Source organism: Chenopodium album, chromosome 25 (genome assembly GCF_948465745.1).
Source record: "Chenopodium album chromosome 25, dcCheAlbu1.1, whole genome shotgun sequence".
In the NCBI taxonomy this organism is placed as follows: domain Eukaryota; kingdom Viridiplantae; phylum Streptophyta; class Magnoliopsida; order Caryophyllales; family Amaranthaceae; genus Chenopodium; species Chenopodium album.
Window position 1 is genome coordinate 10443236 of NC_137858.1, and position 13758 is coordinate 10456993.

At 35.3% G+C, this 13758-nt stretch overlaps 2 protein-coding genes across 3 annotated transcripts; both read right to left on the bottom strand.

Moving 5' to 3' along the window:
* Positions 1-319: 319 nt before the first annotated feature.
* LOC145615108 (sugar transport protein 5-like) lies at positions 320-3493 on the bottom strand. The gene is made up of 4 exons (XM_081670183.1): positions 3303-3493; positions 2512-2831; positions 1484-2113; positions 320-1060 (listed from the first exon to the last, which is right to left on the bottom strand). The coding sequence occupies exons 1-4, from the start codon at positions 3445-3447 to the stop codon at positions 638-640; spliced, it is 1518 nt and encodes a 505-aa protein (XP_081526309.1). The 5' UTR covers positions 3448-3493; the 3' UTR covers positions 320-637.
* A 1589-nt stretch (positions 3494-5082) lies between these two features.
* LOC145615053 (uncharacterized) lies at positions 5083-8758 on the bottom strand. Of its 2 annotated transcripts, XR_014107210.1 has the most exons (10): positions 8594-8758; positions 8421-8499; positions 8244-8323; positions 8035-8101; positions 7310-7372; positions 7006-7215; positions 6686-6914; positions 6430-6604; positions 5513-5814; positions 5083-5414 (listed from the first exon to the last, which is right to left on the bottom strand). XR_014107210.1 is itself a non-coding variant. In XM_081670130.1 (8 exons), exons 1-8 carry the CDS (start codon positions 8667-8669, stop codon positions 6599-6601), a joined length of 810 nt encoding a protein of 269 aa, XP_081526256.1. In that variant the 5' UTR covers positions 8670-8758; the 3' UTR covers positions 6268-6598. The 2 variants fall into 2 exon arrangements, 1 of the variants encoding a protein (XP_081526256.1); XM_081670130.1 differs by lacking the exons at positions 5083-5414; positions 5513-5814 and having other exon boundaries at positions 6268-6604.
* Positions 8759-13758: the final 5000 nt, after the last annotated feature.

Below are 13758 nucleotides of genomic sequence, written 5' to 3' on the forward strand. Positions count from 1 at the left end.
AACTGTTTATTTAGATGATAACCTTCAGCCGGTCAGACGGACTTATTTGATAAGACAATATGACGTCAGTATAATTTTATGACTACTAACCTATCTGATCAAGTTTTAAAGATGTTAAATTCACATAGAGGTTTTGAATTCATGTAAAGGATATCAAATTAACCCATAACAAGACTTTCAAAGTAATATACTTAAATAAGTCAAGTTTAGACAAGTATGTAATCCGTAAAAGGGAAGATGGAATTATAATAATTTAGTAAATGCCGAAATTTTATTGCAATTTGCATGCATTAGAAAAGAATTTCAAATAGGGTGCCTCTGTTGTAGGCAAACACAAGCTTAACCATGATTTTCACTCTACTTGTAATTGTATTTTGGAAATAATAAGATCATGGTAGTAATCAAAGTCTTGATACCTCATAATGGATTAAGGCAATGTTTGGTCTGATAGAAACCCATTTCTGGAACTGGTTCCTATTCAACAGCCTCAACGCCCTCAAGATTGAAATCGCAGAATTAAAACAGAACATGTACTACTGAAGTACAAATTAGGCACAGCTTGCTATTATAAACTGAACTTTGTAGTCTTTGTAAACAGATCAAGATTCACTAGCATTCTTCCATAACATATCGCGAGTTAAGGCTCCTGCTTGACAAACTTGTGCCAGTACCAATGTTGGTTCCACACAATATGCATAGAATCTAAAGGTATACCTTTTGTTTCTGGCAAGAACAACGCGATAAAGATGGTCATTATGACAATCCAACCAGCATAGAAGAAGAAGGCACCAAATTTGAAGCAGCAGAGCATTGCTAAAAATGTTTGTGAAAGTACAAAGGTGGTAGCAAAATTCACAGCAACGCTTATGCTTTGACCTGTTGGCCTAATATTCAATGGGAAGATTTCACTCGGCACAAGCCAACTTAGGGGTCCCCAAGACCACCCAAAACCAGCTGCATAGATGCACATGAAAACTAGCACTAGCACCGTGTTTCCCTTGGATATATGTTCCGTTCCTGATATACCTGTTGTGGCTACTAGAACTCCTGCCACTGCAATCTTCAGGATTGATAGAAATAGAAAATTAGAGATACTCAAGTTTTTAATGAAAATTATGTATGTTGCAAGCTGATTTTATGACATTAAAAGATAATCTACACTTGTATGCCACTGCCATCAGTTCCTACTCGTATATGATTGTTTAAGTCACATAGTTAAGAGGTATCCTTTCTGAATGTTCATGTTCAAAGTGCCTGTGAGTACGATTTTGGGACTGTCTATAATTGAAATGTGACTTACTAATTCAGGATAGATGGGGTAATCATAGGACACGAGTTCATCTCAAGAAGCCGTGTTACATTCTTGTTGAATTAGACACAGGTATTATAAAATTGTACACAATGAGGTGGTCCAAAACCATGTACTAGTATTTATATTTGGAAACTGAAGGGATAGGTGGTGTGAAGTGAGTATATAATGTACCTGGAAAATAAACATCTGAGCACCGCCTTCCAGGAACAAGAACCTTCGACCAAATCGATCAACCAAAAAAGTGGACACAAGTATGGATCCCAGATTAACAACACCCAGAATGATAGCAGCAATCAGGGCAGAATCACTACCAAATCCAACAGACTGAAACAATACAGGGGCATAAAATGCAATGACATTGATCCCAGTAACTTGTTGAAAGAATGGGATTAGAATCGCCAAGACTAAATGTGGCCTATAATACCTCTCAAATATAGTCTGAAAGGGCTCCTCTTTAGCTGCTTTGGCTAACTCAGTAGCCTTGATGAGCTCCGCAAACTCAGCTGTTACATCAGTATTATCCCCTCTTGCCTTCTCTAAGGACTTCTCAGCCTCCTCCATCTTGCCTCGTTCCACCAAACTGTTAGGGGTGTCAGGTATGATCAGAACTCCTAGGGTCATTATGGCTGCTGGGACTGCCGCGAAGCCTAAGGAAAGCCGCCATCCCCAGGTTTTCTTTGCTGTGGCATAATTAATGCAGTTGGCTGTTACCACTCCAATGCCTATGAAAAACTGAAATCCAGTGTTGAATGCCCCTCGCCACTTTGGAGGCGCCACCTCTGATAGATATAATGGTGTTGCCTATGGTACAAAGCCATAATTTTGTATTACAATACTTAATGTTATAGTCGAAGTAAATAATGATCAGATTTTAATTGTAATACAGGGCAACAATGGACAAATATTATGATTCCCAATTTTAGAACCATCTTTTTCAAAAGAGGATGTTGGTAAAAGAATTAGTTACATACTCATAAGTCACAACTATGAACTATCATAAAACCATTACTAGTTTATGATTGAAACATCCCATATAGATTAAAAAATTAATTTCGAATATATTAAATACGAATCTTGTAAGAACTTTGTTTTAAAGGGGAATAAAGGGTCTCCCCATTAGTCCCTAATCTTTAATATTAACAACTACCATTAGCTCAAAAGGCAACCCAATAACACTAATTTTAATAAATTGTGCTAACCTGATTCGTAAAACCAACACCAAATCCTAGCAAAATGCGGCCAATAATGAGCATAGCAATATTTTGAGCAACACCATTTACAGCAGCACCAAGAAGAAAGGTGCAGCCACCGAGCACCATGGTGAACTTGCGTCCAAACTTGGCAGTAATACGGCTGGCCACTAAGGAAGCGGCTAATCCGGCTATGTAGAGTGAAGATGTGAAGGATGTCAATGCTTGGCTATCATACATACAGTACATATTTGTTTCGGCATCCCCTGATTTCTCCAATATTGATGGGAAAAACTTTCTTAAGAACGGTACCATTGTTGTTACTCCCCCTGAGGTACAAAACAAGGAAATTCAAGACATTGTTGAATACTCGATTATTTTGTAAGATGGTTGAATATTTGAACTTGTCTTTGTTCACGTAGAGGTAATAAAGGAAGATGATTTGATAAATTACTAATGCAATTATTCGAAGAATCTCCCTGTTAAATTCACTTGTGCTCGACAATATAATTGATATTCTAGAGTGTATGTGATAAGATTTTCTACCATATCTGTTAATCATCTAAGCTCATCTACCAGTCAAAAAAATCAGATAACAACTACTAAGTTCAGCCAAATGAAGACTGTTTTCTTTTGTGTTCTCCTTTATTTGTGTTTAAAATGAACTGATCAAGTGAACACACATCAAATATTATCTTTGTTTAACTACATATATGCAAGAGATAGGCTTGACATATACTGTTAAATTACAAATGTATTAGCAGTATTACTGAACAAACATACAATAAAATGAGTGATACCTGAAATGCCAATATCATAACCGAAAATGAGTCCACCAGAGGCAGCAACAATACAGGTTATCACCACAGCGGCAGTTACCTGCCCACCCGAGTCACCTCGAGCTCTATGCCCCCTTCCGTCTCCTACAAAACTTCCTGTTGACATTTTCTTTTGGTTCTTTTTTTGAGCTCCCTCTCTATATTCCGTCTACGGAAAGAGAGAACCAAATAAAGGCAGAGAGTAGACTAATGAAAGTGAAGTACGTAAGAGCACTAAGTAGGAACTTTACAAAGGTGGTTGAATGTCCTGATGATATATTAATGAAGGTGGTACCAAAAGATACACAGCCAATTAAGCTGTTAAAATCTGTTCTAGACTCACACACTTCTTGTGCATTTTTTTTCTATAAATGTAGTCATTTGCAGATTAATTCCCCATATTAATTCTCCATTTTGGAAGTTTTTTTTTCAGATTTAAACTCAGAAGAGAAGGTGAATTAAATCAAAGTATCAAACCATAAGTTATAAGTATATACTTGTATTTTTATTTTCTTATAAAAAGTGGAACAAACAGCAATATCATACTCCGTATACTTTTTGTAATAGTTTCTATTTATAGAAACTTACCTTTCATACTGAACTTTTCATTTACAGAGCAAAATTGGTTTAGTTGGTAAGGGTGAAGATTACTTACCCAGTTACCCTACCATCTCACTTTTAAGTGCCTAGCCCGCAAATATTGAACGAAAAAAACCGTCAACTCTAAACGTACTCGAGTACAAAACAAATTACCATTTTCTAATGTCATAGTAAGTTCCTCCTAAACTTTACAAATCGATTAAAATTGGGGAGCCAACATAACATGATGGAGTTATCTTTATATACCAAGAAGGAAAAATAAAATTCGAACTTTTTGCCAAATGTACGAAACATTAAGGGGGCGTTTGGTTCAAACAATGGTATGGGTTTGGAATGAGGAATGAAACCTGGGTGGTATGGGGTTGGAACTTGATACTTGATTTCATGTGTTTGGTTTTTATCTAGGAATGATAGTTTTCCTTTTAATTTTAAACCTAAAGGTATGGGTATGACCGTATGAGCCATACCCACCTCCCCCCTTGGGTTTCAAAAACCCATACCTTGGGGGTTTGAGGTATGGGTTTGAAAAATGAAATTTCAAGAAACAAACACAAGGTATGGGTTTTGGTCATTCCAAACTCATACCTTATACCTAATATGCTTGAACCAAACACCCCCTAACTTGCTTATTCGATTTTTAATAGTGCATTCGTTGTTAATTTGTTATACTGATACCAAATGGTTAGTCCTGCAATCCTCTGGGCACAATGGAGTTTTTGAAGATAATGGAAAGAAATTGATTGGATTCTTTAATTCTATTTAACCTTACAAAATGTCTGGGTGACTTGCAAAACAGGCATACCATATTTAACCATAGCTCAGGTACATTATTCCTGATAAACAAGTTCAATTCAGCTAAGATAGCCAGATTGGTTCAGTACATAGAGAATTTGAGAACACCACCATAATACCAAAGACAACAAAGTAGTTGTAGCTGGTCTCGACAAACTCTCATTGTGCTTATAACTCGCATCATTTATCAAAAGAGTACGAGTAACAAAATGGTTTAAGGGTAAGTTTGCTTCAATTGGTAGCACCCACAATTTCACAACTAATTTTGGGTACCATATAACACATTGCATATTTGCATTGAATCAAAGATGAGAGCGCAAAATAATCTTAGCTTAAAGGTGTTCAATAACATTCCAATGTAATCAAGAAATGCCATAAACTTTTGTTTGAATCTTTTCCTGTTAACATATGGTACAATTTTTACCAGTGTAAATTGACAAAATTATGCAATTAAACGCAACCTAGTAAACCTTCCAGCTATAAAAATCATCCTTTAATACGAAATCAAAATGAAAGGCAACGAACTACTCCAAGTTGATAGCTGAGATCAGCAAGGGAATCAAATGCAGGAATTAAGTCATCAACCGCAAAAGACAAGGCAATAAATCAGGTGCTGCCAGCAGCAAGTCAGCGTCATTCATACGATCTACAAACGAATTGCCTATCAATCTGTCATCTACGGCCACAGGCTCACACGAACCACTACAGTCAAGAGCTCACAGGCAATGACAACAGTACTTAACAAAAAAATGGATAGCAACTTGATGCAGGCAGCTAACAGAGATGCAAGTAAAACTTACGTATAATCAGCAGGAAAATAAGCAATAAAGCAGGAGCCAACAGCAGCATAGGCAGGGATAATTGATCTAACGAACGTATTTCTATCCCTCAAGCAGCTAGAGCTACGAGCTCAGGTACACAGCTACAATCACAAGCTCACATGCTCTAGTGTAGACTGATATAGTCAAAGTAATCAGCTGCATTCAGCTACCATGGTCCAAGGTAGGGCATTGATTCATCAACATCAAAACTAAAACTAGCAATAAATCAGGTGAGCAGCTACAGCAACGAGCTCACGTGCGCAGCTACAGCAGTTCACGTGCTGTGATATAGTGAAAAGGATTAGCTTGATTTTGACCTAAGCAACTCTAGAAGTTAGATGTTTTCAGAGAATAAGACTAAAGGAATGAGGACATGCAAAGAGATCTGTTTGTACACCACACCATCATCCATAGTTTATACGAGACTATCATACAGAATATACCCAACAAGCACACAAGTATATTTGCCATCAAAGGAGGCAAAAGTTCCACAAACATATGAGGTTCTGAAAACCTAATAGTTCAGCATTGAAGCAATGCTATGATAGTATTTTGCGTGCATTTCAATAGTTTCTGCATATACACCATCACTGGATCTAACAGCCTCTGAATAAAATCATAATTTCCAGATAGCAGACCACAATGCAGTACACTCTCAAAAAGGCCAATTCAAAAAATTAGACGTCAAGACACAGCAAGGATTAGGTATCTTAACATGAAAGGAGTATATGAAATAGTAAAGGAGCAGACTTAAAGATATAAACAAGCATAACACCACCACAAAATAACACAAGATAATCTTTAAGACTAATAGACCATCCAACCACCTCAAGTTCTATAACATAATGACAAATAAACTGCTCATAGAGCTCAATAGCCAAACAACAGGACCATACCAAGAAAAGTTGAAAGGAGCATGGAATTCAACTAAGAAAGTTCTAACTTTCAACAAACACTTCAACTCAAGTCAAGCACTGAACAACATGGACATGCAGAAGGCTCTCCGGCAGATTGAGCTTGCATTAGAAGCATTCTGATCATAGCATTAGTCAAGTGCAGCGACATTTACTCCTGAAAAAGCAAAATCACCATTACAACTTTCATAAAAGTTTAAGCTGACCAAGAAAAAAGATATGTTGCTGAAAAACTCACATCTATATCAGATTTGCGGGGAGACTGACTACGAGAATCAGGTCGCCCACGTGGCGATGTACTCCTAGGAGCTGATCGCCCACGTGGTGATTCACTCCTTGGAGCTGGAGATCGCTCCTCACGAGCACGTCCATTAGGACTTTCATCCTTAGGAGATGCCCCTGGTGAGGGGCTTCTCCTTGGTGAAGGGCTTCTTCTAGGACTGGGACTGGCTCTACGCGGTGAGGCACTACCATTATAAATAAAAACAAATTGTCAGATTATATGGATGAAGAAAATACAACAAAACTGGATGATGAAGACAGAGGTCAACATAGTACCTTCCATATGATCTGCTTCGGCTTCGCCTCTCATCATCATACCTCCCTTTACCATCATCTCTGCGACGGTCCGGACTTCTACTGTAGCTCCTGCTGCTTCGACGGTGGTAATCTTTGTCCCTCCCACGATACCTGTCTCTATCAGACCTGTCTCTGCTCCTACTGCGACTTCTCCTTCTATAATCTCTGTCCCTGTGGTCATCCCGATGTCTGAAAGCAAATTTATTACACGGATTATAGAATGGATAACAATAACTTAGGAGAAAACAAAAGGCAATGTCAAAGTTAGAATCTTGTTGTTCACCTAGGACGAGGGCTTCTTGATCTTCCTTTTGTCTTGACTGGCTCTAGAATTCTCCCCTTCTGACTGAAAACATGAAAATACAAAGTCCATTAGAAATGAGAGCTAATTCTTATGAGTACAAGCTACTCCAAAAGTTGCATGACATTAATGTTAGCAAGTAATAACAATTATTCCAAAAAGAGGCTTGAACTAATACAAATCAAATCCAACACCACGGCACAAACGGAACAAATTATGCACTTCCCCTGTTCTATATTGTCCTGGACTACACTGAATAGGTAAGAATTAATAGAGCAACACTTCTTTTCCTATATTATATGGTAAAGGAAAAGGCCACAATTATATATATTCCCCTCAATTTAATAATAACCCAAACTAACAAATGAAAAGAGGCCAGTTTAGATTAATTCAAAAATTATCTTCACCCATCATATCTCAGGAATTCATTTTTGTTGAAACATTTAACAGTATTAACACTACGCAACGATCAAAATATGATGAAACAAAGATAAACTAAATGGAAATGGAAAAACTTGAATTTGCAAAACAATACACAAATCGTATGAATTGTTCTTCCATATATAATTAGTTCACCATTGAATTAAGCTAACTTCTACATATAAGCAATTTAACTAGAGGATTTCACACAAAAGTAACATATAGCATCAAAACACCCAAAAAAAACAAAAAAAAACAAAAAAAAAAAAAAAGCAATTATCACTCACATTTTCTCGGCATTAGGACCATATTTTGCAAACTGAACCATTATCTCTCTGCCATCAACGACCTTGCCTGCACCAGTAAACCCAATTGGGGTAAATAATTTTTAAAGAATACCCAATTTCAATTCTTTTCCCAAATTAAAGAAAAACCCATTCAATTTACAATTAAAAGTGAAAAATGATGAATAAATTGGGAAAAGATTAAAACGAACCATCAAGCTTCTCAACAGCCTTGGCAGCTTCATCTTGATACTTGTAACGAACAAACGCAAACCCACGAGATTCACCAGTTCTAAACTCAAATCAATCGACAAAAAATCAATAATCAACAAAAATCCCATAAACCCTAGAAAACAAAAGGAGAAATTTAAGAGAAAACCCAAACAAACCTGCGGTCACGAGGGATGAAGACATCAACAACCTTGCCATATCTATCGAACAAAGGGTACAAATCATCCGCTGTAGTACCTATCAAAAATCAAAGAATTCAAGAATTAATGGATTAATTTGAGAAATTAAGCAGGAAAACAATGGAGGAGGAGAGAGAAAAAGGGGGAAATACGGAAGGTGATGTTGAGGACGAGGAGAGAGTAGGTGTCGCGAATGTCAGGAGGACCAGCTCTGCCGAAGTGCGACATTGTTGGTGCTGCGATTTTCTGAGGAGAGAGAAAGTGAAAAGAGGGGGCGAAGTGTGTGTGGGTGTGCAGAAGTGAGGTGAAGGGGGGGAGTATGTATGTAGTAGGGTTGTGATGGTTGAGCAAGGGTTGGGGTATGAAACTTGTGAATGATGAATGATTGACAGCTAAGGTTGTTTTGATTTTATTTTGGGTTGGACTGATTTGCCCTTTTGAATAATATATAAAATAAAAAGATTAAAAAAAAAAAAAAAAAAAGTAATGTGTCTTTTTTTTTTAAAAAAAAAAAATACAAGTATATATTGTGTGAGAACACGTAGGTTATCGACTCTCAAGTATTGAGAACTAGGGCGTACCCGTGCTAAAGCATGGAATATATTAATGGTATGTTTTATTATTTTTTTATTATAATAATATTATTATTATTATTATTTTCTGTAAATATAATAGTGGAAGTTATTGAATTTGCTTAATGTAAGTTATAAAATAGGAAGTTATGAAGGAATTTTTTTTTTTTTTTAAGTAAAGTTAACAAAATTTGAGGATTGATAGTTTGGAGTGATATGGTTAAAAGTTGGCAAAACAACTCTTAAATTATATAATAGACTAGAATGTACCCATGCTAATGCATGGGATATATGTTGTGGGAATTATTTGGAAGTTACTAAAAAATATAAAAAAAATAAAATAAAATAAAATAAAAGAGAATGCAAAAGAATTGAGAGTTGGGGGTTTGGAGTGTTGTGATGTGGTTAAAAGTTGGCAAAACAACTCTTAAATTATATAATAGATTTGAAATGTTCATAGAGGGATAGGAATTGATTTGTATCCGATTATTTGAATCGAATTATTTGAATAAGGCTGGATGTATAAGCGTAATCGTTGTAATCGATTAGTCAAAATTTGGACATTTGGTTGTGTTTTGTGATTTATGGAGTAATACTTACCTTTATTGGTTATTTTTAAAGGTAAATGCTACATACTTCCTCCGTTTTTAAATACTTGCTCCATTTCTCCATGCGTGGAGTTTTAGGAGAAATTGGAGAAAGTAATAAAATATGGAGGTAGTGGGGTAGTTGAAAATATAAAAAATTATAAAAAGCAAAAGTAGTTGAACAATAGGAGAAGATAGAGTATTATGTTGGGTCAACAAAGTATGAGAAATGAATTAAATATTGTAAAAATTCTCCAAAAAAGAAAATGGAGCAAGTATTTAAAAACGGGGGGAGTATTGTGCAAGTAAGAACTTACAATGGAAATATTAAGTCAAATCATACTATTATAGAATAAATTTAATGGAAATATTATGTCAAACCATATATTAATTACACCAATTTGTCATTCATTTCTAAATTTTTGCAACATAATCCGTACTATAACAACCCTTAGTGTTTCACTTGGGTATAGCATAGGGCTTGTTCTCATACGTTGAAATTCAGTTCAGTTCAATTCAGCTCCTAATTTACTTTTTATAAAATATTCAGCTCAGTTCAGTCAATGAGAACAGGCCCTTAGTACTCCATATTAAAGCATTGGTAGCGCGAAAGATTAAGAGCGGAATAAATCACTTCCAAATACAAAATTTATGACACGACTAAAGTAATACTTCCTCCGTTTTTTTTTAGTTGACACCGTTTGACTTTTACACTATTCACACAACATGCTTTGACTTGCTTTTGTGGTTTAATGATACGATAAAACATATTCATGTGGGATCTTGTTTGAACCGGTTCAATGTATATTTTATTAGTATCCACTTTTTACAATTTTACAATGTTGATAATTAGAGATATTTATCGTTAAAAACATGCGTTGACAAGCGTGAAAAGGGAAAGGTGTCAACTAAAAAAAACAAAGGAAGTATTAACCGAGCAATCCATTTTCCAGCTTTAGAAATTTTATTCCCTATTATTTGTTTTAACTGTCTGCTATGATTCGTAGACTTTGGGTCAAATCAAATTTAAAAGCTTACATATCATATACGGAGTAATAAAAGTCTCTTTACCAAAACTTAAATTATTACTTTGTAAGTATTTTGTAACATCTAAAAAATCGAAATGTAGCTTAGCATTACTTAGGGAAAAAATTACATAATTTGAAAGTAACCTATACCCAATTTATAGTCACAAATAGTGTATTAACTCAATCCTAGGATCGATTTTCACCCCGCCCTTGTGGCTCTCTAAACACAAAAACAAATTTTGTATTAAAAGTTGTTCAAACTTCAGATATGAATGTATTAAGAGCATTTAGCAAACAACCCCTTTTAAATGAGTGTAACACTAGGAGAAACCACACTTGTTAAGATTTTAACTATTTGTAGAATAACCCATGTGACTAATGTGAGTAACATTAAAGAAGTCCTACTTAAAAATTGTGGCACACCACATCATGAGTCACAAATCCTATATTGGATACATCACATAAGAAAATAATTCAACAAAATAATACTATGTATTGTAAGATTCGATGAAGTAATATTGTAAGAATATATTAGAGAAACAACTCTTTTTAAGAAGCATATATACATAATAAATCCTAGCTAAATACTTGTTTTAAGATGACTTTGAATAACAAAATCGTACAATAAGATCCCGCGACCACAAAGATAGACCGTGGACGCCTCAACAATGCTCTTACAAACTAAGCTACATGACTCCTCCACTCCATTAATAAGGAAGTATATAAAATAAGTTCAATGTGAAAATTGTTGACCTCGTACTTGGGACGTACAATGACAAAACCACCAAAATAAAAAAAAAAAAAAAAAAAAAAAAAAAAAAAAAAGGGAGTTAATGGAGCCCATCCATAATGATGGTTACAGGACACAGCATTATATCCAACTAAGCGCCATATTATGGCCCTCAAGTACCTAATATAATATACAGTATCAAGTTGGCCATGCAAACCATATAATATCACTACGTTCGACGTCAAAAGGACAATTTTAGCTTGAAAATGTCACAAAAACACACATTTTTACAGCCCTAAAAAAGACTTGTTCATTATTTCACGAGTAAAAGAAAACAGTAACTAAAACTTCAGCCTGCCCTGAAGTCATCAACAAGAAAAGCAGCAGCTAAGTAAGCTCTGATCTATACACCTTAAATCTTTCTGTCTGAGAGCATCAAAAATTCCTTTACACTCGAAGGCTTCACGGGAATCAGGGATCCAAAAACGACGATGTACATGCCCATGAGGCCACGAGATCATATAAGGTTTATCTAGCTAAAAAGCTAACACGGAGTAACTAAAGACTCACAAAGTTTGGTTATTGTAGAAGTAACAAACAACATTCTTTACTGCAGAAAACAACATACAAAAAAGCTTCCTTCTCATCTCACTTCTTCAGCAACCCTCGACTGAAAATCTTCTTGCCGTATGGGTTGGTACGTAGCATTGAGTGAGGACGAACAGCAGTTGCAATTGACTCGTAGAGAGTACCCTGCAACAGAATTTTGCATAAAGTGTCATTTAGGACATCATACAGATTGAATTGTAATTTTTGAGTAGTTATACTAATGAACAGCTAACACTGTCATTCTGTCAAAAAAATACTGAGTATCAAACTGCCCCTGCCTGCAAATCTCAAGCCTAAGAAGACTAGTATGAAATGCAAGAAAATAAACTAACACTTACAGCTCCAATGACTCATGTACATTGTACAATATGGTACAAAAAATGCCATAATAAACAAGGCAAATCATCAGATTTCAACAAATAATAGCTACTCAGCATAATAAGGCACAGAATAATGTCCCAGGTAAAAACAAAAGGTAATGCATCCAAATATGTGTTATTCTTCATTAATTCTTGATAACCATTATCGGTCAGTATCATATAGACATGGGTATGTTTCCAAGTGGAGATGCATTATCTTGAATACTCATGTGGAACAATTAGTTTTTTAATACCAAACTACAAACAAGATTCGTTACCATTTTCTAATATTATTACTTCATCCAAAAAAAATCATAAACAGCAAAATAAGATTGTGAACAAAGGAGGAGAATCATCTCACACAATTGGTTAGCAAAGAATTCTAAGGGTACTTATCAGCAAGATAATATCCTTCTTCAGCTCATACTAAAAAAAATAATAATTATCACCCCATTTCATACTTTTCCTGTTTCAAATTCTCACTTAATTATAACAGTTCAACATCTAATATATCGGTATTCTTAATTTCTTATTAATGTAAAATCACATATTACAGTTTGGGTTCCAAAACCCTGATTTATCAATTCAGTAATTAAGCATGATTTTATTCTACTTCATAGATGAGCGTAACATGAAACAAAAACTAATAGTTAAGGAAGAAGCGTTTATAAGCAGACCTTGGTGTTTTCAAGTGCTGACTGAATGACATAGTTAGCATAAGGATCCTGCACAAGTTGCTCAAAATGAGAAACTGATAGCAATTCATACACAATCCTTGCGTGGCTTTCCTCATAAAACTTGAAGCATTTCTCAACCACATGGCTGCTAAATTTCTGCATGGAGAGATGCACAAAGTTCCCTTCTAACTGAGAGACCAGCTGTGCTGCTGCAGATGGAATTTTTAGCTCGAGGATGTATTGGACAACATAGTTTCTGAAATATAAGGCAATGTTAAAGTCAGAAGGCCAAAAAAATGTGATAAAAAAGGTCTAGCATCACTAGTACATTAAATTCATAGCCAATAAGTTACTATATTGAATCAAGAGCATCTAAATTGAGCGTGAAATAATACATAACCATTTAAAATGAATGCCACACTAATATTTCAGTCATTGCATTAGACATACTTCTTCTTCAGATAAGTAAATATAAAACTCACAGATTCCAATGGAAGAGTGATTTTTTTTAGGACAAGAGAGAACAGCAATAAGTAAAAGAAGAGCAGCTTACTACTTTACACTACACCTTACATTGTACAAAAAGTCGTTATTGATAAGCATAGACAGTCAAGAATGACACCACTGTGCATACCAATTAAGCAAAATCGCGTGCATACCAATTAAGCAAAATCGCGTGCATACCGATTAAGCAAAATCGCGTGCATACCAATTAAGCAAAATAGAGCTTTAAACTAAGCTTTAAATTATGTCAA